At 37.2% G+C, this 24,294-nt stretch overlaps 1 protein-coding gene across 1 annotated transcript in view; it reads left to right on the top strand.

Annotated features, from left to right (window-relative positions):
- Window positions 1–24,294, top strand: part of SLC9C2 (solute carrier family 9 member C2 (putative)) — a 168,052-nt gene that overhangs the window by 104,648 nt on the left and 39,110 nt on the right. Inside the window, exons 20-23 of the mRNA XM_036825109.1 lie at window positions 2,738–2,936; window positions 3,639–3,827; window positions 6,435–6,584; window positions 16,894–16,945. Coding sequence (XP_036681004.1) covers window positions 2,738–2,936; window positions 3,639–3,827; window positions 6,435–6,584; window positions 16,894–16,945 — 590 coding nt within the window. The remainder of the gene's footprint in view (window positions 1–2,737; window positions 2,937–3,638; window positions 3,828–6,434; window positions 6,585–16,893; window positions 16,946–24,294) is intronic.

Below are 24,294 nucleotides of genomic sequence, written 5' to 3'. Positions count from 1 at the left end.
GTCACATTACATGTTGGACTTCTTTCATATTCTTCTGGTATTCTTCTGGGATGAGCAGGGGTGAGAAAGAGCAAACTCAAAGACTAAATCTAGCTCTCAACTTAATTTCATCTGTGCCATGGGATGGTTCTGTTGATGTCTGTAATTAGGAAAAACACAGCATGGCCTTAATAATACTTATAACCAACGTCCAAAATATCGCAAGATACAGATTTTTCTTAAGTTGCATAGACTCTTTGTTGTATAAGTTGTGAGCTTATATACTTTTTAGAGCAGAAAGACAAGGTTTTTCTACTAACAAAAGATGTCAAATGAGAAAATACTGGGACCATTAACGCCAATAAATTTTAAGTGGGTGTTAACATACTTTTCATAACAAATTATGATAATTTTTTACTTTCTTCCATTTATTAAGTTTACAGAAAAATATAAAAATTTAAAACCCTAGGATCTTGACATATATCCAGGTAACCTCTTTTTGTCAGCTTCTACTTTAGATGAATAGAAAAAAATTTTTTAAATGTCATAGTAATATTGAATAGAATATTACATTCTGTTCCTAATTTTAAGCAGTGTTGATGTCTTTCTCTAAATTAAGTTGTTTCTTTCTTTTGATGTATGAATTTTTACATTGTTCCTATGTGCAATTAGCCTTGATTTTAAAAAATGCTCTCCAGACAAATCTCAAACAAACAATCCAACCTTACACCTAAAGGAGCTAGAAAAAGAAGAACAACAAAAAAAAAAAACCCTTAGTTAATAGAAAGGAAGAAATCATAAATATCAGAGCAGAAATAAGTGAAATAGAGACTAAAAAACAATAGAATAGATAAATGAAACTAAGAGCTGGTTCTTTGAAAAAATAAACAAAATTGATAAACCTTCAGCCCAACTCACCAAGAAAAAGAGAGGGCCCAAATCAATAAAATCAGATGAAAAAGAAGTTACAACTGAAATCACCAAAATACAAAGGATCACAAGAGAGTACTACAAACAGTTATATGCCCATAAGATGGAAACCTAGAAGAAATGGACAAATTCTTAGAAAGGTACAATCTCCCAAGACTGTAGCAGGAAGAAGTAGAAAATATGAACAGAACAATTACCAGTACTGAAATTGAATCAGTAACGTAAAAACTCCCAACAAACAAAATTCCAGGACCAGATGGCTTCACAGATGAATTCTACCAAACATTTAGAGAAGAGTTAATACATATCCTTATCAAATTATTCCAAAAAATTGCAGAGGAAGGAACGCTTCTGAAATCATTCTATAAAGCCAACATTACCCTGATACCAAAACCAGACAAAGATATAACAAAAAAAGGAAATTACATGCCAATATCACTGATGAGTATATCAATAGATGCAAAAATCCTCAACAAACTATTAGCAAACCAAATTCAGCAATACATTGAAAGGATCATATACCATGATCAAGTGGGATTTGTCCCAAGGATGCAAGGATGGTTCAATATGTATGTATATATTCCATATATATAATGGAATATTACTCAGCCCCAAAAAAGAGTGAAATCTTGCCATTTGCCATGTGGATGGACTTAGATGGTATTATGCTAAGTGAAGTAATTCAGACAGGGAAATTCAAATACTGTATGATTTCACTTATATGTGGATTCTAAAAAACAAAACAAATGAATAAACTTAACAAAAGAGAAACAGAGTCATAGATACAGAGAACAAACAGGTGGTGTCCAGAAGGGAGGGGTCGGGGGAGGAAAGAAATATTGAGGGAAATTAAAAGGTACAAACTTCCAGTTGCAAAATAAATGAGTAACCAGTATGAAATGTACAGTGTGGGGAATATAGTCAGTAACTATGTAGTATCTTTGTATGGTGACATATCATAACTAGACTTATTGTGGTTATCATTTTAAAAGGTCTAGAAATATTGAATCAGTGTGTTGTGTAACAGGACCTAACATAGTGTTCTAGGTCAATCATACTTCGAAAACAAAGTAACAAACAAATCCATAGAAAAGAAGATCGGATTTGTGTTTACCAGAGGTGGGGGGTGAGAGAGGGGGAAGTGGATGAAAACAGTCCCCAGGTACAATTTCCATTTATCAGATAAATAAGTACTAGGGAGGTAATGTACTACACCATGATGAATATAGTTAACACTGCTGCATGTTACATATGAAAACTGTTAAGGGAGTAAGTCCTAAGGGTCCTCATCACAAGGAGAAATTTTCTATCTGTTTAATGTTGCATCTATATGAGATAATGGATGTTCACTACACTTACCGTGATAATCAGTTTGTGATGTACGTAAGCCAAACCATTATGTTGTATACCTTAAAACTTACACAGTGCTGTATGTCAATTATATCTTAAGAAAACTGGAAGAAAAAAACACGCCCCCTCCCCTAAAGGCCACCGTCCCAAATGAATATGTATTTACAGTACCTAATGTTTTGGCAAAGGTTAATGAAAATGTTTCTTCTACCTGGGTGCATAATAAGCATAAGACATTAACTTAAATAAAAAGCTCATCAGCCCTGATCTAGATTACCAAAAGGCATATTTTTATCTTTTTCCCTTATGATTTTTATGTATAGAAAGTATGGTTTAGATTTTTGCTTAGCTATGGTTTCATATTATTTGTATCTTTCTTCAAATTAATGTTAATATTTATTTAAACAAATGAGCTTCAGATTTTAATTCTTATACTTTTAAAGTGATCTGACATTTTATTTGATCTCTTTTTTTTCAGGAATAATAAATTTCTGATTTTTATATATCGCATTGTATTTTCAGAAGAATTTGAATATGCAGGACATATTATAGGAATAATGTACATTTATCCTATGATAATGCATCTATGGCCAATGGCAAGAGAATTAAATGTGTCAGCACTGATATTAGTAAACTACTATTTTGTATTTTTATATCTGTTAGAATCAGCATTGAAGGTACTGTTTAAAATAGAAATGTATCCTATAAAAAGAACAGTTTAGATAATTTGAATCTATTTTTGTCATTTTTTTGAAATAATTGATACTAGAAGCCTTTGGCTGTAACAGTTGATAGGATCCTGGAATTTTAGTAGTCTTTTTGAATTTTCTGAGTTTAATAATGAAATCAGTAAAACAGTTAGTCTTGGATATCAGATAAGAGAAGTAGCATAAAAGTGGAGACAATCTCAAAGATCAGGCAAAAAAGAATTGAAAATCTAGACATTTGCTGTTTCCCTCAAATACTCCCTGTAACGATGCAAAGAATAAATAAGTGAATAAAACCAAAATGGTTTGCTAGTTACTTGTCATAATATAAGATGAGAACTACTTTTTAGGATAAATGCTTCAAAGATGATTTATCAGCATTACTGTTTTCATACTTTAATTATAATTAATAGTATTGCAATGAATCTGTTTAGTATTTTTCATTGCTTTTCTTTGGCATTACAGCTTCATAATAGATTACGTATATTTGGAATCAAATTATAATTTTTGATGTGGGATTTTTTTGAATTTCAAATGAATGACTTAAAACCCAACTTTTGGAATATAACTCATTTGTAGTTGAGGATTTAACTGTTAATTTTTAAGAATCCCCTCCCCATATCATTGTATAGTGCTATGAAATGATGTACATTCTATATGTTTTCTAAACAGATAACAATTTTGAAAAGCAGATATTTTCATCAACATTGGAATACTTTGGAGTTTTTTATCGTGCTTATTGGAATCGTTGATATATTTTGTATACACTTTGTCAGATTGAGACCAGACCACTTGGTTCTTATTCAATTTACAGTAATAATAGGTTATTTCAGAATAATTAGATTTATTCCTCTTATCAAGGTAAAACTTCACATTTTAAAATACTGTTTTTTTTCTATACTATTTGTCGAATGAATTAAGAAACCTCACTCTTTTGAAAGAAATGAGAGAGGGAGCTGTCTTTTCTCCTGGAACCCTCTCTTTATAGGTATCTGCATGGTTCACTCTCTCACTCCCTTCAAGTCATTGCTCAAATCTCACCTTCTCATGGAGAAGGTCTTCCCTGACCTTCTTTTACGCTACATAAAATGGCAACCTGCCCTCCATACTTCCAGCATGTTCCACCCATCTCCCTGATCCCCCTCCACTTGCTTAAATTTTAATTTTTCTGCATAGCACTTATCACCTTTTTACTGTATGTTATATGTGCTTTCCACAAGGTAGGGATCTTTGTTTTGGTCACTGATGTAACCTGTGGCTCCAGAATGGTACCTAGTATATAGTAAGTACTTAATAAATTATGTATTGAATGAATAAATGAAAACAGTGGTGCCCCTTGCAGCAGGATAACCCAGAAACAAGTTCTCCAAGTTTTAGTAAAATTTTCTCATAAAGCCCTAACTGTGCAGAAGCATAAAAATATTTACCCTAGAGCCCACACTACTTACATAGCCCACTGCCTATGAAGTTCAGTTTTACTGTGGCCTTCAGTCTCCTTAACAGTGACCATTTCTTCTTTTCGTGGCTCTGGTTTTGATTCTGAAGGTAGAGCTTCAGATTTTCAGTCTCCGTTCTTAAGCCTCCTTTCTCTTTCCAATGTAGTTGCATTATATAAGCTTTTAGCTTGGGTGCTTTAGATGATTTCACTTGCCACTCCATATTTTTGAGTTGCTTAATTCTTATGACATCAAATAAGTCTGTTAGTATGTATTGAAGTTATAGAGGCTTAATATTAAAAAGCATTGCTGTAAACCCTGACGGCAAAAGGCATACATTAGAATCCTCCAGCTAGTCCCCATTCTCCAAGCAATTTAATAGTGATCTTAAAGGCAGAATCGTCTGAATGCCCAGACTTGTGCGTGTTGACTTCCTTTTTTTGTTCCTTCCTTGATTCTATATTAATGTTACCAAACTTTTAGTGTTCATAAGAATGACTCTACAGAGTTGTATACACAATTTATTTATGATTTTTTCCCTATGAGCTGAGTTTAGAGCAAAGTGCCCACATAAGGTATAACCCACCATAATACAAACGACTCTAGAAATGAGGATATGTAGAATGAGGCTAAGTCTTAATGTGGAAGGTAGAGGTGTCCTTAGATAATCAATTTTTATACAGGGATCTTATGCAGATGAATGTAAAATAATTATTTTAGAAGGAATACTTTGCAAAAAGTCTCTCTGAGTGAAATAAAGATTTAAAGATGTGTTATTGTGGAAGTCAACCCTATTTAAATTGTGAACTAGTTGCTATTTCTGTTTAACATGCTCTGACAAGTCCCAGTGGAGTGTATTTAAGTAAATATAGTCATGATTAGCTTTTGTTTACTGAGCAGTTACTATGTTCCAGGAACTGTGCAGACCACTTTACTTACATTATCTAGTTAAATTGTTATAAGAGCCCTGTGAAGTAGGTGTCACCACTTTATCAAGTTAGGTGTCCTAATGGCCAGTCTCAGCAGAGTATGGCTTTCAAAAGAAACAAATCTGTGTTGGAAAACTTTGAAGAATATTGGAGACCTTTACTTCAGATCGGCCCAGGGGGTGCCAGTGCATCATGGAATAAAACTTTATAAAAATCCTCTTTAATATCTCTCCCTCTGCCCAAAGTTTCACAACCAGAATAACAGTTAAAAAAAAATCTGTCCCTTCTCTGCTCTTGTGACTCCTTCTCTGTGATGTTCTTTTCCTGGTCACATCTTCCTCTTGTGTTACCTGGCCCCTCACCATCCTCCCTGTGCTCTGATGTGCATCTGTCTCTGTGGTTCACTGCATTGCTCGTGAGGGCCACTCCACTGGAATTCTGGTACTTAGGTATCATTATCCTCATTGAACAGATGAGGACACTGAGTCCTTGGAGTCACTAAGTAACTTGCTCAAGGTCACAGAGCTGGTGAGTAGCAGAGCTGGTATTTGAACCCAGGCAGGTTTATATTTAAAAGTCCCACTCTCCTCAGTCACTGCACTCTCCTTCCTCAGCTTATGATTTGAGAAATTTAGAGCTAAGGAGGATCTTAGATACCCTAAGGTCCTTATCTTACAAGTGGAGAAACTGAGGTGTAGAGAGAAGATTTATTCGGTTGGTTGCTATCACCACCAGGTTACTGGGGTGACCTCTCTTGTCTCCTGAAAACTGGTGATATGGAGAATGAGGGAAAGCTCAGGGTAGGGATTTCCCCTTAAAGCTACAGAACAGTTATTCATTGAGCTTTCATTTCTTTAGAGTGGCTCTCAAACTTGAGTGAGCATAGAATCACCTGGAGGACTTGTTAAAGCACCGATTTTGGGACCCATCCCCAGAGTTTCTAATTCAGCAGGTCTGGAGTGGGGCCTGAGAATTTGTGTTTCAGCAATGGCATCGCATTTGTGTTTCTAACAAGCTTGTGAGAAATGACACTTTGAGAACATCTGCCTTAGAGGGTGCTTTTCCTCATTAAATTTTCAGTTTTTTTCTCTCCGTTATTCCAGGTACTAATACCACTGCTGATGAATATTGTAGATGTGCAGATCAAAAAGCGCCTCAGCTTGATGTATAGTATTACAAAAGGCTATGTCAAAAGTCAAGAGGATACCAAGTTTTTAATAAAACAAATTTCTAGCCGAGAATCAATAAATCAGGTGAGAGACAAGCACTGGTCATTTGGGGAAAACATCACTTAGGTGTCTTGATTTCTTTGAAGACCATTTCTGCATGTATCTGACCCAACAGATAAATTATATCAAGTGAAAGGGATTCAGTTGTTTATTATGTGATACGAGGTGCTGCAGAGAACAGTCTCTGCTCTTTAAATTTCAGCTATGATTATCACACTCATTTACGATCTTCAGAGAAGAAAATCTATTCGTTTTTATTTTCTGAGTGCTGAGCAGAGATTCTGTCTGTCTCTGTAACACTATCGAAGGGTAGGACACTTGAAATAGGCTTCATGTAGGAAATGAGACATGAACAAGGCTTTAAGGAAAGGGTAGGTCTGAAGTGGCGGGAGAGAGAGGGAAAGAGCACAAAGATTTGACAGTGAAAACTTCAAATGCTGCTACTGAGGAGTGCATGAGTGGTAGTATTTATTATTATTATTTTTTATCATTCAAGATCCTCCTCATTTCTAGGCAGGATGAGGTAAGTACCAAATGGGAGATGAGGACGTAAGCACATTAGGAACTCATAGGTGGAATGAATCACCTCCTAACCAGGTTCCGTCACACCAGCTGTCCACTTCAGGCCCCTCTGCAATTTAGCAGAGTCACGTTCCTAAAAGGGCTATTTTAACTTTCATATATGATTTTCTGCTTCAGAGTATTCAATGCCATGGCCTAAGAGGTAAGGTCTTTGAATATACACACACAGACACACACACACACACACACACAGAACACTTATGGTAAAAAATATTCATGCATAATTTTGCAACTTGAAAATAATATAATAAAAGAAATAAAATTATCCCTCTCAGCCCTCCACTCTACCATCTCCCAGAGACAGCCCCAAAGCCACCATTCCTGGGTTAAATTCCTCTACTATTTGCCAATAATAATTTAAATAATATGCATATGTATTTAATTTTTTTTTTTTGAATTTTATTTATTTTTTATACAGCAGGTTCTTATTAGTCATCAGTTTTATACACATCAGTGTAAACATGTCAATCCCAATCGCCCAATTCATCACACCACCCCCCGTCCCCCACCACTTTCCCCCCTTGGTGTCCATACATTTGTTCTCTACATCTGTGTCTCAATTTCTGCCCTGCAAACCGGTTCATCTGTACCATTTTTCTAGGTTCCACATATATGCGTTAATATACGATATTTGTTTTTCTCTTTCTGACTTCACTCTGTATGACAGTCTCTAGATGCATCCACGTCTCTACAAATGACCCAATTTCATTCCTTTTTATGGCGGAGTAATATTCCATTGTATATATGTACCACATCTTCTTAATCCATTCATCTGTCGATGGGCATTTAGGTTGCTTCCATGACCTGGCTATTGTAAATAGCGCTGCAATGAACATTAGGGTGCATGTGTCTTTGTGAATTATGGTTTTCTCTGGGTACATGCACAGTAGTGAGATTGCTGGATCATACGGTAATTCTATTTTTAGTTCTTTAAGGAACCTCCATACTGTTCTCCATAGTGGCTGTATCAATTTACATTCCCACCAACAGTGCAAGAGGTTTCCCTTTTCCCCACACCCTCTCCAGGATTTGTTGTTTGTAGATTTTCTGATGATGCCCATTCTAACTGGTGTGAGGTGATGCCTCATTGTAGTTTTGATTTGCATTTCTCTAATAATTAGTGATGTTGAGCAGCTTTTCGTGTGCTTCTTGGCCATCTGTATGTCTTCTGTGGAGAAATGTCTATTTAGATCTTCTGCCCATTTTTGGATTGGGTTCTTTGTTTCTTTAATATTGAGCTGCATGAGCTGTTTATATATTTTGGAGATTAATCCTTTGTACATTGATTCATTTGCAAATATTTTCTCCCATTCTGAGGGTTGTCTTTTCGTCTTGTTTAGGGTTTCCTTTGCTGTGCAAAAGCTTTGAAGTTTCATTAGGTCCCATTTGTTTATTTTTGTTTTTATTTCCATTACTCTAGGAGGTGGATCAAAAAAGATCTTGCTGTGATTTATGTCAAAGAGTGTTCTTCCTATGTATTCCTCTAAGAGTTTTATAGTGTCCAGTCTTACATTTAGGTCTCTAATCCATTTTGAGTTTATTTTTGTGTATGGTGTTAGGGAGTGTTCTAATTTCATTCTTTTACATGTAGCTGTCCAGTTTTCCCAGCACCACTTATTGAAGAGACTGTCTTTTCTCCATTGTATATCCTTGCCTCCTTTGTCATAGATTAGTTGACCATAGGTGCATGGGTTTATCTCTGGGCTTTCTATCTTGTTCCATTGATCTATGTTTCTGTTTTTGTGCCAGTACCATATTGTCTTGATTACTGTAGCTTTGTAGTATAGTCTGAAGTCAGGGAGTCTGATTCCTCCAGCTCCATTTTTTCCCCTCAAGACTGCTTTGGCTATTCGGGGTCTTTTGTGTCTCCATACAAATTTTAATATTTTTTGTTCTACTTCCGTAAAAAATGCCATTGGTAATTTGATAGGGATTGCATTGAATCTGTAGATTGCTTTGGGTACTATAGTCATTTTCAAAATATTGATTATTCTAATCCAAGAACATGGTATATCTCTCCATCTGTTGGTATCATCTTTAATTTCTTTCATCAGTGTCTTACAGATTTCTGCATACAGGTCTTTTGTCTCCTTAAGTAGGTTTATTCCTAGGTATTTTATTCTTTTTGTTGCAATGGTAAATGGGAGTGTTGCCTTAATTTCTCTTTCAGGTTTTTCAGCATTAGTGTATAGGAATGCAAGAGATTTCTGTGCATTAATTTTGAATCCTGCTACTTTACCAAATTCATTGATTAGCTCTAGTAGTTTTCTGGTGGCATCTTTAGGCATCTCTATGTATAGTATCATGTCATCTGCAAACAGTGACAGTTTTACTTCTTCTTTTCCAATTTGTATTCCTTTTATTTCTTTTTCTTCTCTGATTGCCGTGGCTAAGACTTCCAAAATTATGGTGAATAATAGGGGTGAGAATGGACACCCTTGTCTTGTTCCTGATCTTAGAGGAAATGCTTTCAGTTTCTCGCCATTGAGAATGATGTTTGCTGTGGGTTTGTCATATATGGCCTTTATTATGCTGAGGTAAGTTCCCTCTATGCCCACTTTCTGTAGAGTTTTTTTTTATCATAAATGGGTGTTGAATTTTGTCAAAAGCTTTTTCTGCATCTGTTGAGATGATCATATCGTTTTTATTCTTCAGTTTGTTAATATGGTGTATCACATTGATTGATTTGCATATATTGAAGAATCCTTGCATCCCTGGGATAAATCCCACTTGACCATGGTGTGTGATCCTTTTCATGTGTTGTTGGATTCTGTTTGCTAGTATTTTGTTGAGGATTTTTGCATCTATAGTCATCAGTGATATTGGCCTGTAGTTTTCTTTTTTTGTGACATCTCTGTCTGGTTTTGGTATCAGGGTGATGGTGGCCTCATAGAATGAGTATGGGAGTGCTCCTTATTCCACAATTTTTTGGAAGGGTTTGAGAAGGATGGGTGTCAGCTCTTCTCTAAATGTTTGATAGAATTCACCTGTGGAGCCTTCTGGTCCTGGACTTTTGTTTGTTGGAAGATTTTTAATCACAGTTTCCATTTCATTACTTGTGATTGGTGTGTTCATATTTTCTATTTCTTCCTGGTTCAGTCTTGGAAGGTTATACCTTTCTAAGAATTTGTCCATTTCTTCCAGGTTGTCCATTTTATAGGCATAGAGTTGCTTGTAGTAGTCTCTTAGGATGCTTTGTATTTCTGCGGTGTCTGTTGTAACTTCTCCTTTTTCATTTGTAATTTTATTGATTTGAGTCCTCTCCCTCTTTTTCTTGATGAGTCTGGCTAATGGTTCATCAATTTTGTTTATCTTCTCAAAGAAGCAGTTTTCAGTTTTATTCATCTTTGCTATTGTTTTCTTAGTTTCTATTTCATTTATTTCTGCTCTGATTTTTATGATTTCTTTCCTTCTGCTAACTTTGGGTTTTGTTTGTTCTTCTTTCTCCAGTTCCTTTAGGTGTAAGATTAGATTGTTTATTTGAGATTTTTCTTGTTTCTTGAGGTAGGCTTGTATAGCTATAAACTTCCCTCTTAGAACTGCTTTTGCTGCATCCTGCCAGTTTTGGATCATCGTGTTTTCATTGTCATTTGTCTCTAGGTATGTTTTGATTTCCTCTTTGATTTCTTCAGTGATCTCTTGGTTATTTAGTAACGTATTGTTTAATCTCCATGTGTTTGTGTTTTTTACGTTTTTTCCCCTGTAATTCATTTCTAATCTCATAGCGTTGTGGCCAGAAAAGATGCTTGATATGATTTCAATTTTCTTAAATTTACTGAGGCTTGATTTGTGACCCAAGATGTGATCTATCCTGGAGAATGTTCTGAGAGAAGAAAGTGTAATCTGCTGTTTTTGGGTGGAGTGTCCTATAAATATCAATTAAATCTATCTGGTCTATTGTGTCATTTAAAGCTTCTGTTTCCTTATTTATTTTCATTTTGGATGATCTGTCCATTGGTGTAAGTGAGGTGTTAAAGTCCCCCACTGTTATTGTGTTACTGTTGATTTCCTCTTTTATAGCTGTTAGCAGTTGCCTTATGTATTGAGGTGCTCCTATGTTGGGTGCATATATATTTATAATTGTTATATCTTCTTCTTAGATTGATCCCTTGATCGTTATGTAGTGTCCTTCTTTGTCTCTTGTAACATTCTTTATTTTAATGTCTATTTTATCTGATATGAGTATAGCTACTCCAGCTTTCTTTTGATTTCCGTTTGCATGGAATACCTTTTTCCATCCCCTCACTTTCAGTCTGTTTGTGTCCCTAGGTCTGAAGTGGGTCTCTTGTAGACAGCATATATATGAGTCTTGTTTTTGTATCCATTCAGCAAGCCTGTGTCTTTTGGTTGGAGCATCTCATCCATTCATGTTTAAGGTAATTATCGATATGTATGTTCCTATGACCATTTTCTTAGTTGTTTTGGGTTTGTTTTTGTAGGTCCTTTTCTTCTCTTGTGTTTCCCACTTAGAGAAGTTCCTTTAGCATTTGTTGTAGAGCTGGTTTGGTGGTGCTGAATTCTCTTAGCTTTTGCTTGCCTGTAAAGCTTTTGATTTCTCCATCGAATCTGAATGAAATCCTTGCTGGGTAGAGTAATCTTGGTTGTAGGTTCTTTCCCCTCATCACTTTAAGTATATCATGCCACTTCCTTCTGACTTGTAGAGTTTCTGCTGAGAAATCAGCTGTTAACCTTATGGGAGTTCCCTTGTATGTTATTTGTCTTTTTTCCCTTGCTGCTTTCAATAATTTTTCTTTGTCTTTAATTTTTGCCACTTTGATTACTATGTGTCTCGGTGTGTTTCTCCTTGGGTTTTTCCTGTATGGGACTCTCTGCGCTTCCTGGACTTGGGTGGCTATTTCCTTTCCCATGTTAGGGAAGTTTTCGACTGTAATCTCTTCAAATATTTTCTCTGGTCCTTTCTCTCTCTCTTCTCCTTCTGGGACCCCTGTAATGCGAATGTTGTTGTGTTTAATGTCATCCCAGAGGTCTCTTAGGCTGTCTTCATTTATTTTCATTCTTTTTTCTTTATTCTGTTCCACAGCAGTGAATTCCACCATTCTTTCTTCCAGGTAATTTATCTGTTCTTCTGCCTCAGTTATTCTGCTATTGATTCCTTCTAGTGTAGTTTTCATTTCAGTTATTGTATTGTTCATCTCTGTTTGTTTGTTCTTTAATTCTTCTAGGTCTTTGTTAATCATTTCTTGCATCTTCTCGATCTTTGCCTCCGTTCTTTTTCCGAGGTCCTGGATCATCTTCACTATCATTATTCTGAATTCTTTTTTGGAAGGTTGCCTATCTCCACATCATTTAGTTGTTTTTCTGGGGTTTTTTTCTTGTTCCTTCATCTGGTACATAGCCCTCTGCCTTTTCATCTCGTCTGTCTTTCTGTGAATGTGGTTTTGTTCCACAGCTGCAGGACTGTAGTTCTTCTTGCTTCTGCTCTCTGCCCTCTGGTGGATCTAATTCTTGATTTATTATTTCTAAACAGCCTTTATATACTCTTTGCCGTGAAATATAAGGAGATTAAACATTCATTCTCCTTTAACCTTTTCTTTTTATCTCTTAAATTTTTTGGAGCTCTTATTTTTACAGGGAAACGGTTTATAACATTACATTCTATGCTGTAAGTATAATTGTCTTCATTCTTTTCAGTAAATGACTCTATACTTGGAAAACCAAAAAACAACCTCTACTTATGATTATATAAATATTATGATTGTATAAATGTTATTCACTCTAGAACCTATCATTTGATTGAATCCATAACAAAGGAAATATGATCCAATGTCATTAAACCTTACGTACTTGAAGGAGACTCTTCTCTATGAAACAGGAAATGAATTAATTTTTTTAACCATACCTTTCTTCTCTTCCTTTAGGTTATATTCCTCAGCCACTCTTTCTGGAGTCTCATGTGAGCTCCCTTTTTACTTTCCTTTCTATTATGCCAGATTATGTCCATAAGAAAATTTTTCCATATGTCCAGAATTTTTCTTGTAAGTCCAAAATTCTTTTTGTTTTGATTTTTATTTAATAGTTTGACTCTCCAAAACCATTTTCCTGAAGTCATTGCCCCTCTGTCTTCAGCATTGCTTGTAGAAGACTGATTTACTTTGCTTTTTAAAAAAATTTATTTATTTATTTATTTATTTTTGGCTGTGTTGGGTCTTCGTTTCTGTGCAAGGGCTTTCTCTAGTTGTGGCAAGCGGGGGCCACTCTTCATCGCGGTGCGCGGGCCTCTCACTATCGTGGCCTCTCTTGTTGCGGAGCACAGGCTCCAGACGCGCAGGCTCAGTAGTTGTGGCTCACGGGCCTAGTTGCTCCGCGGCATGTGGGATCTTCCCAGACTAGGGCTCAAACCGTGTCCCCTGCATTAGTAGGCAGATTCTCAACCACTGCACCACCAGGGGGAAGCCCTTACTTTTGCTTTTGTAGGTGACTTTTCCCCTCACTATTTAAAGTCTTTGGGATTTTCTTTTTATCCTTGGAGTTCTGAAATTTCACCAAGATGTGTCTACGTGTGATTTTTTTTTTTTTATTTGTCCCATTCAGCATGTGGTGGAGCCTTTATAATCTGAAGATTACCATCCTCCTTCCATTACTTCTTGGATTATTTTCTCCCCTCTGTGGTTTCTGTTTTCTCCTTTTGGCACTCTTTTAAAGAGAGTTTTGAATATCTGTGTTTAGTCCCTCTTTCAACTTTCCTCATAACTTTCAACTCTTTCCTCTTTGCATTGAGAACCCCTAGTTTGATTTTCAGGTTCCTAAGTCAGTCTTTAGCTGTGTCTATTCTGTTATTCAGCCCATCTGTTAATTTTTTTTTTTTGACAAATACTTTTTGTCAAGCAATCAAGAACTTTGATTGCTTCTTTTTCATAGTAACTGTTTCTTTTTTGTTTTTAAATGAATGTGATATTCTCTTGAATCTCTTTATTTTAAGAATTTCTGTTTCCTGTATCAGTTCTGGTTCTTTGAGGTTCATTGTTCTATTTGTTGTGTTTGGTTCTTATCTTTCATTCAGTTTTTCACCCAGTGTTTGGTGATTTTGGGTTATATTTTCATATATGTAGATGAAAGTCTAAATTGAGTAGTAGCAATAGCTAAAGGGTGTTTTCTCAGCCCAAGTGAGACTCCTGAGTTTTAATCCAAGAATGAATTTAAATCCTAATTACTGAAGCCCTAGATCTTATAATTGTGTGCATAAAAACAAAATCAGGATGGGCTGGGGGTTATGTTTTCCAGTTGTTATGCCTATTTTTTTGTGATGACTGTTGGTTGCCTCAGGTTCTCAGTCAAGAAAGAGAGCCTCTTTCTTTATCAAATTCAGGAGAGGGAGAGGTTGTGAAGACACCTAATTTAATGTTTTAATTTTTAATTTCTAAAATACATAAAAGATATATTGTTAAATATCTTTAGCATTTAAGATTTCTTTTTTTATAATCAGGTACCACTATAGGAAGAGTATACCTAAATTTTAGGAAGGCATCTGACATCTTTTATGATATCCTTATAGACTGGATAGAGAAATATTGTCTAGATTTATCACAGGAGTATTGATTATTGGATCAAATATTAATGTGCAACAGAATTCTATCCTGTTGATTTACTTAGAATATTGGAGAAGAAAATTAAAAGAACTACTGAAAGTTTAGGTTGATCTATATTAGAAAGAACATAAAGCTATTCATAGGAGAAAATATTTCAGAAACAGGAAGAGGAGAGAAGAAAAACAAGAGCCAGTGGGGGAAGTTAAGAATGTGTTTTGAGGAGTTTGGGTGAAGGCGTAGCGATTTGGGGGCAGAGATTTGCCTGGAAGTGTAAGACATGAATTCCCCTTTGGCATTTTTAAAGGAGACTTCAGTAAACATTTAAATGTCTTATTGAGATGTGTTTAGATATCAAACTGGCGTTTATTCTGAAAGTGACACGGTTCAAGAATCTGGTCAGTGGCACCTCACCTTTAGAGAAGTCACATGTATGTCCAGGCTTTCATGATTTTCTCTTTGTGGGAGGAGTCGGTTCCTATTGGTGTCTTATGCAACGTCATTCTGTGGCAGTTTTACAGAGCTGGTAGTATGAAGGGGTCTTAGCTGCTGTCTGTGAACCGTTGCAAGCAGGGCTGGAACACAGTATGTGGGTGTCATGTGCAGGCTAATAATTTGGTACCTTCCCATTGCTGATTCAGTGTTATCAAGTGAGAAGAAACAATTTAATAAAAATTGTATACTCAGGGAATTCCCTGGTGGTCCAGTAGTTAGGACTTTGTGCTTTCACTGCCAAGGGCACGGGTTCCATCCCTGGTCAGGGAACTAAGATCCCGCAAGATGTGTGGTGGCAAAAAAAAAGAAAAAAAATTGTATACTTCATTCCTATATCCAAATGAGTGATTAATGTGACTTCTCTAAACCAAAAGCACACACACTTAACTTAATTGCTTAAACTTTAAATAACAAACCAGTTGTTCCTTGTAAATAGGAAGATACCATGCATGATTTGGGTGCGAATTCAGCCATCTGTACCTGACCATCCTAGAGAACTTTCAGTTGTTTAGTCCCAGGGCTGTTGATGTGGCCAAGTGGAAGCTCCAGAAGGACTCAAACCTAGAGGACAAGCTCCATGTAGAGCCATGCTTGGGACATGGTGGGAATTGGACAAATACCTATTGCATGAATGAACAGAGATTGGTTAGCCCAGAGTGGACCTCTTTCTTCAGTTATGTCAGGAGTTATCTGTAGGAAACATGACCTACTTGACACCATATTTTCTCATTATTCCACTTGTTTTTGCACTCCCGATAGACTGGCTCCCCAAACAGCTTCTCTGTTGGCCACCCTCTAGTGGCACGCTATCTATGAGAATTCTCCTTGATGCACAGTGAAGTGTACACTAGTGTTATCTAAGAAATATTAGGCACAGTAGTTATGTAAGCTACTACACAGCATCCATTGCACTATGAGTGTGAGCCTGGGGAAAAGCAGCAGAATTGACAGGGAAGATTTGAGCTAAATATCTCCCCAAACGCTAATCTAAGTGAGATTTCTTCTACCTTACTTCTTTTTTAAAAAATTTTATTTATTTAATTTATTTATTTTTGGCTGGGTTGGGTCTTCGTTGCTGCACGCGGGCTTTCTCTAGTTGCGGCAAGCGGGGGCTACTCTTTGTTGTGGTGCGCAGGCTTCTCATTGCGGTGGCTTCTCTTGTCGTGGAGCACGGGCTCTAGGCACGCGGGCTTTAGTAGTTGTGGCTTACGAGATCTATAGCACAGGCTCAGTAGTTGTGGCGCACGGGCTTAGTTGCTCCGTGGCATGTGGGATCTTCCTGGACCAGGGCCCAAACCTGTGTCCCCTGCATCGGCAGGCAGATTCTTTTTTTTTTTTTAATTAATTAATTAATTTATATTTTTGTCTGTGTTGGGTCTTCGTTTCTGTGCGAGGGCTTTCTCTAGTTGCGGCAAGCGGGGCCACTCTTCATTGCGGTGCGCGGGCCTCTCACTATCGCAGCCCTCTCTTGTTGCAGAGCACAGGCTCCAGACGCGCAGGCTCAGTAGTTGTGGCTCATGGGCCTAGTTGCTCCGTGACATGTGGGATCTTCCCAGACCAGGGCTCGAACCTGTGTCCCCTGCATTGGCAGGCGGATTCTCAAACCACTGTGCCACCAGGGAAGCCCCTACCATACTTCTTTCTCTCAGATTTTAAAGCCAGTAATGCACTGGTGTAATTAGAAATTAATGTGTTTCTTAACTTCTCACAAGAAATTATATGAAATTTGGAAACCAGACAAACGAGATGCTGTCAAAGAACTAGGTAAGTAGTTGGAATATCTAATTTCCTGAAATCACACCTTATCATCCCGTAATTTAACCAAAGGAAGACAAGTTCATGTTTTCATTCAATCATTGACTCATTCGTTTATTCATTCAATAAGCATTTATTGAACCCATTTAATAGGCCAGGTGTACATAAAGTGTAGATCCTGGTGGGAAGTGGTGAGCATGTCAATAGATAATTGCAGAAGAGGAGTTCTATTATTTGCTATGGAAGCATAAAGAAAAATGAAGAGTGCAGAAAGTGTATTAAGGTGGCAAGATCAGATTCCTTAAGGCAGAGGTCCCCACCTTTTTGGCACCAGGGACCAGTTTCTTGGAAAACAATTTTTCCACAGATGGGGGGATGGTTTTGGGATGATTCAAGCACATTACATTTATTGTGCACTTTATTTCTATTATTATTACATTGTGTTGCTTATTGTCCAGTCTACCTCCGTAATCTCGTTTTGGTGGCTGTCACTGCAGAAAACCCTGCTTCACAAAGATGGGATGTTGGAAATGGAAGCAGCCTTTTCAGTGCTTTTTGTGGCAATCTCAGGGTATTCCGCCTTGACTTTAATCCAGAACATAGGAGATTTGAAGTTGTCTCAAACATACTTTTAAGGCCACCGTCATTTGCGACCTCAAGCAGTTGATCCTCTTCTAGCACAGACAAAGTCGATTCACCTGGCTTATTCACAACTGGGTCGCAGATCCATTCCTTCCCAGTTCGGGGATCTTTTGTGGTTGGAAGTAGTAATGCTCAACTCTTTTGAAAGCTGAGGTAGGTGATCATGCACCAGCTGGGAGGAAGAAGGCCCTGGCTCAGTCTCTTTCAAAATCTCTGCTAATGTTTAAAACATGTCAAAAATCCCAGTGTTCCCTCGTCGTCCCCATAATTCCAGTTGGCTTTGAATGCAGCCACTTTACTGCCGACTTGAACACAGTAGTGTCGTTCTCCCCTGAAGTGACAGATTGAGTTCGTTGAGCAGGTTGAATATGTCACACAAGTAAGCAAGTTTTGCGACCCATTCTGTGTCACTGAAATATGCTGCCAGTGGTGACTGTTTTTCTAAAAGAAATCTCTGGAGTGGCTCTCGTAACTCAAAAAACCCTGGCCAGTGATCTACCTTTAGAAAGCCATCTCACTTCTGTGTATAAGAGAAGACTTGTGTGCTCTGCGTCCATCTCCTCACAGAGCTGCGCAAACAGACGTGAGTTAAGGACATGTACTTTAAATTTAGTTGATAATTTTAATCATATCCTGCAAACGTTGTTAAGTTCAGGTGACATTTTTCGGCTAGCCAGCATTTCTCTGTGGATGACACAGTGCATAGACTCACATTCAGAAGCGACCCTCTTTGACCCGAGTAGTGAAACCAGAAAGATGTCTAGTCATGGCAGCCGTTCCATCCATGGCATATACCGACACAAAATGACCAATTCAGTTTTCCTGATATATAATCATTCAGAGACTTGAATAGTTCTGCAGCTGTGGTGTTGGTTGGCAACAAAAGTGCACATAACATATCCTCATGCACATCCTCCTGAATATATATCGCACAAAAACAAGCATTGTTGCCTTGATGTCAACATCAGTAGACACTCGTCAACCTGGATTGTGTACCACGGTGACTCATTAATCCTCTCTAACAGTTGTGTGCCTCACTAACCTCTGCTATTTCACCAATTCATCTAGTTTCACCAATTCATCTAGCCAAAAGAGGAACACGTGTCACCTTTTGAACTGCAGGCTCTCCTAAAAGTTCATGACAAATGTCCTTAGCAGCAGGCAGGATCAACTCTTCACCAATAGTAAAGGGCTTCTTAGCTTTAGCAATACGGTTAGCCACTAAGAATGATGCTCTCAGTGCAGACACATTTGATGAAATGGTGGCCTTCAATAATTGCTTCTGTTCTTCGTGTTCACACTTTTTTCTTTTGAAAACTCCAAAGGCTTGTCTTTTAATGCAGCATGCTTGGTCTCCATGTGGCAAAGCAGTTTTGAAGGTTTCATAGTTCCATTGGATAGCATGTCGCCACATATTATACAAAGTGGGCTTGGAGAATGTGAATCACCTGTTGCAATGAACCTATAATTTAAGTAAGACTCTTGGTATTTTCTTTTCTTTCTTTTTAAATTAATTTTTAAATTTTTATTGGAGTATAATCGCTTTACAATGTTGTGTTAGTTTCTGCTGTACAATGAAGTGAATCAGCTATATGTATACATGTATCCCCTCCCTCTTGGTCCGCCTCCCACTGCCCCCATTCCACCCATCTAGGTTGTCACAGAGCACCGAGCTGAGCTCCCTGTACTATACAGCAGGTTCCCACTAGCAATCTGTTTTACACATGGTAGTGTATTTATGTCAAACCTAATCTCCCAATTCGTCCCCCCCCCCCCCTCCCCCCCCGTGTCCATATGTCTGTTCTCTACGTCTACATCTATATTCCTGCCCTGCAGATAGGTTCATCTGTACCATTTTTCTAGAATCCACATATATGCGTTACTATACAATATTTGCTTTTCTCTTTCTGGCTTACTTCACTCTGTATGACAGACTCTAGGTCCATCCACATCTCTACAAATGACCCAATTTCGTTCCTTTTTATGGCTGAGTAATATTCCATTGTATATATATACCGCATCTTCTTTATTCATTCATTTGTTGTTGGACATTTAGGTAGTTTCCATGTCCTGGCTATTATAAATAGTGCTGCAATAATCATTGGGGTACATGTGTCCTTTTTTTAAAAATTTTATTTAAATTTATTTATTTTTGACTGTGTTGGGTCTTTGTTGCTGCATGCAGTCTTTTCTCTAGTTGCAGTGAGTGGGGGCTACTCTTCGTTGCGGTGCGCGGGTTTCTCATTGTGGTGGCTTCTCTTGTTGCGGAGCATGGGCTCTAGGCGCGTGGGCTTCAGTAGTTGTAGCACGTAGGATTCAGTAGTTGTGGCATGTGGGATGCAGTAGTTGTGGCACATGGGCTCCAGAGCACAGGCTCAGGAGTTGTGGCACACAGGCTTAGTTGCTCTGTGGCATGTCAGATCTTCCCGGACCAGGACTTGAACCCTTGTCCCCTGCATTGGCAGGTGGATACTTAACCACTGTGCCACCAAGGAAGCCCCCATGTGTCGTTTTGAATTATGGTGTTCTCAGGGTATATGCCCAGTAGTGGGATTGCTGGGTCATATGGTAGTTCCATTTTTAGTTTTTTAAGGAACCTGCATATTGCTCTCCACAGTGGCTGTATCAATGTACATTCCCACCAACAGTGCAAAAGGGTTCCCTTTTCTCCACACCCTCTCCAGCATTTATTCTGTGTAGATTTTTTGATGATGCCATTCTGACCAGTGTGAGGTGATACTTCACTGTAGTTTTGATTTGCATTTATCTAATAATTAGTGATGTTGAGATCTTTTCATGTGCCTCTTGGCCATCTGTATGTCTTCTTTGGAGAAATGTCTATTTAGGTCTTCCACCCAGTTTTTAGTTGAATTGTTTGTTTTTTGATATTGAGCTCCATGAGCTCTTTGTATATTTTGGAGATGAATCCTTTGTCCATTGCTTCGTTTGCAAATATTTTCTCCCATTCTGAGGGTTGTCTTTTCATTTTGTTTATGGCTTCCTTTGCTGTGCAAAAGCTTTTAAGTTTAATTAGGTCCCATTTGTTTATTTTTGTTTTTATTTTCATTACTCTCGGAGGTGGATCAAAAAAGATCTTGCTGTGGTTTATCTCAAAGAGTGTTTTTCCTATGTTTTCCTCTAAGAGTTTATAGTGTCCAGTCTTACATTTAGTTCTTTAATCGATTTTGAGTTTATTTTTGTCTGTGGTGGTGGGGAGTGTTCTAATTTCATTCTTTTACGTGTAGCTGTCCAGTTTCCCAGCATCACTTATTGAAGAGGCTGTGTTTTCTCCATTGTATGTTCTTGCCTCCTTTGTCATAAATTAGGTGACCATAGGTGTGTGGGTTTATCTCTGGACTTTCTGTCCTGTTACCACTGATATATATTTCTGTTTTTGTGCCAAGTACCATACTGTCTTGATTGCTGTAGCTTTGTAGTATAGTCTGAAGTCGGGGAGCCTGATTCCTCCAGCTGCATTTTTCGTTCTCAAGATTACTTTGGCTATTCGGGGTCTTTTGTGTTTCCATATAAACTGTAAAATTTTTTGTTCTAATTCTGTGAAGAATGCCATTGATAGTTTGATAGGGATTGCATTGAATCTGTAGATTTCTTTCAGTAGTATAGTCGTCTTCACAATATTGATTCTTCCAATCTGAGAACATGGTATATTTCTCCATCTGTTTATGTCATCGTTGTTTTCTTTCATCAGTGTTTTATAGTTTTCTGAGTACAAGTCTTTTGCCTCCTTAGGTAGGTTTATTCCTAGGTATTTTATTCTTTTTGTTGCGATGGCAAATGGGATTGTTTCCTTAATTTCTCTTTCAGATTTTTTGTTGTTAGTGTATAGGAATGCCAGAGATTTCCGTGCATTAATTTTGTATCCTGCAACCTTACCAAATTCATTGATTAGTTCTAGTAGTTTTCTGGTGGCATCTTTAGGATTTTCTATGTATTGTATTATGTGATCTGAAAACAGTGACAGTTTTACTTCTTCTTTTCCAATTTGGATTCCTTTTATTTCTTTTTCTTCTCTGATTGCCGTGGCTAGGACTCCAAAACTATGTTGAATAATAGTGGCGACAGTGGACATCCTTGTCTTCTTCCTGATCTTAGAGGAAATGCTTCAGTTTTTCACCATTAAGAATGATGTTTTGCTGTGGGTTTGTTGTATATGGCCTTTATTATGTTGAGGTAAGTTCCCTCTATGACCACTTTCTGGAGAGTTTTTATCATAAATGGCTGTTGAATTTTTTCAAATGCTTTTTCTGCATGTATTGAGATGATCACATGGTTTTTATTGTTAATTTGTTAATATGTTGTATCACATTGATTGATTTGCATATATTGAAGAATCCTTGCATCCCTGGAATAAATCCCACTTGATCATGGTGTAAGATACTTTTAATGTGTTGCTGGATTCTGTTTGCTAGCATTTTGTTGAAGATTTTTGCGTCTATGTTCACCTGTGATATTGGTCTCTAATTTCCTTTTTTGTGATATTTTTGTCTGGTTTTGGTATCAGGGTGAGAGTGGCCTCATAGAGTGAGCTTGGAAGTGCTCCTTTCTCTGCAATTTTTTGGAAGAGTTTGAGAAGGATGGGTGTTAGCTCTTATCTAAATGTTTGATAGAATTCGCCTGTGAAGCCATCTGGTCCTGGACTTTTGTTGTTTGTTGGAAGATTTTAATTACAGTTTCAATTTCTTTACTAGTGAAAGGTCTGTTTATATTTTCTATTTCTTCCTGGTTCAGTCTTGGAAAATTGTACCTTCCAAGAATTTGTCCATTTCTTCGTGGTTGTCCATTTGATTGGCATACAGTTGTTTGTACTAGTCTCTTATAATCCTTTGTATTTCTGCAGTGTCAGTTGTGATTTCTCCTTTTTCATTTCTAATTTTATTGATTTGAGTCCTCTCCCTCTTTTTCTTGATGAGTCTGGCTAAAGGTTTATCAGTTTTGTTTACCTTCTCAAAGATCCAACTTTCAGTTTTATTGATCTTTGCTATTGTTTTCTTCATTTCTATTTCATTTATTTCTGCTCTGATCTTTATGATTTCTTTCCATCTACTGACTTTGGGTTTTGTTTGTTCTCCTTTCTCTAGTTCCTTTAGGTGTAAGGTTAGATTGTTTATTTGAGATTTTTCTTGTTTCTTGAGGTGAGGTTGAATTGCTATAAACTTTCCTCTTAGAACTGCTTTTGCTGCATCCCATAGGTTTTGGGTGGTCCTCTTTTCATTGTCATTTGTTTCTATGTATTTTTTAATTTCTTCTGTGATCTCTTGATTATGTAGTAGTGCATGTTTAGCCTCCATATATTTGTGTTTTTTACAGTTTTTTTTCCCTGTAATTGATATCTAATCTCATAGCGTTGTGGTAAGAAAAGATGCTTCATATCGACATATATACACTACCGAGTGTAAAATAATTAGCTAGTGGGAAGCAGCATGGTATAGGGAGATCAGCTCAGTGCTTTCCGATGACCTAGAGAGGTGGGGTAAGGAGAGTGGGAGGGAGGCTCAAGAGGGAGGGGATATGGGGATATATGTATGCATATGGCTGATTCACTTTGTTGTACAACAGAAACTAACACAGTATTGTGAAGCAATTATACTCCAATAAAGATCTATTAAAAAAAAAGAAAGAAACGATGCTTGATACGCTTTCAATTATCTTAAATTTTCCGAGGCTTTATTTGTGACCCAAGACATGATCTGTCCTGGAGAATCTTCCATGTGCACTTGAGAAGAAATTGTATTCTGCCACTTTCAGGTGGAATGTCATATAAATATCAGTTAAATCTTTCTGGTCTGTTGTGTCATTTGAAGCTTGTGTTTCCTTATTTATTTTCTGTTTGGATGGTCTGTCCATTGGTGTAAGTGTGGTGTTAAAGTCCCCTACTATTATTGTGTTACTGTCGATTTCCCCTTTTATGGCTGTTAACATTTGCCTTATGTATTGAGGTGCTCCTATGTTGGGTGCATAAGTATTTATAACCGTCATATCTTCGTCTTGGATTGATCCCTTGATCATTATGTAGTGTCTTTCCTTATCTCTTCTAACAGTCTTTATTTTAAAGTCTATTTTATCTGATATGAGTATTGTTACTCCAGCTTTCTTTTGATTTCCGTTTGCATGGACTATCTTTTTCTATCCCTTCACTTTCAGTCTGTATGTGTCCCTAGGTCTGAAGTGGGTTTCTTATAGACAGCATATATATGCGTCTTGTTTTTGTATCCATTCAGCGAGCCTGTGTCTTTTGGTTGGAGCATTTAATCATTTACATTCAAGGTTATTATCGATATGTATGTTCCTATCACCATTTTCTTAATTGTTTGAGTTTGTTTGTGTGGGTCTTTGTCTTCTCTTTTGTTTCCCTCCTAGAGAAGTTCCTTTAGCATTTGTTGTAAAGCTGGTTTGGTGGTGCTGAATTCTCTTAGCTTTTGCTTATCTGTAAAGCTTTTGATTTCTCCACTGAATCTGAATGAGATCCTTGCTGGGTAGAGTAATCTTGGTTGTAGGTTTTTCTCTTTCATCACTTTTAGTATATCCTGCCACTCCCTTCTGGCCTGCAGAGTGTCTGCTGAAAAATCAGCTGATAACCTTATGGGGATTCCTTTGTATGTTATTTTTGGTTTTTCTCTTGCTGCTCTTAATATTTTTTCTTTGAATTTAATTTTTGTTAGTTTGAGTAATATGTGTCTTGCTGTGTTTTTCATAGG

The sequence above is a fragment of the Balaenoptera musculus genome, chromosome 1 (genome assembly GCF_009873245.2).
Source record: "Balaenoptera musculus isolate JJ_BM4_2016_0621 chromosome 1, mBalMus1.pri.v3, whole genome shotgun sequence".
In the NCBI taxonomy this organism is placed as follows: domain Eukaryota; kingdom Metazoa; phylum Chordata; class Mammalia; order Artiodactyla; family Balaenopteridae; genus Balaenoptera; species Balaenoptera musculus.
Note: the sequence above shows the minus strand (reverse complement) of the source record. Positions and strands in the feature narration are given on the sequence as shown.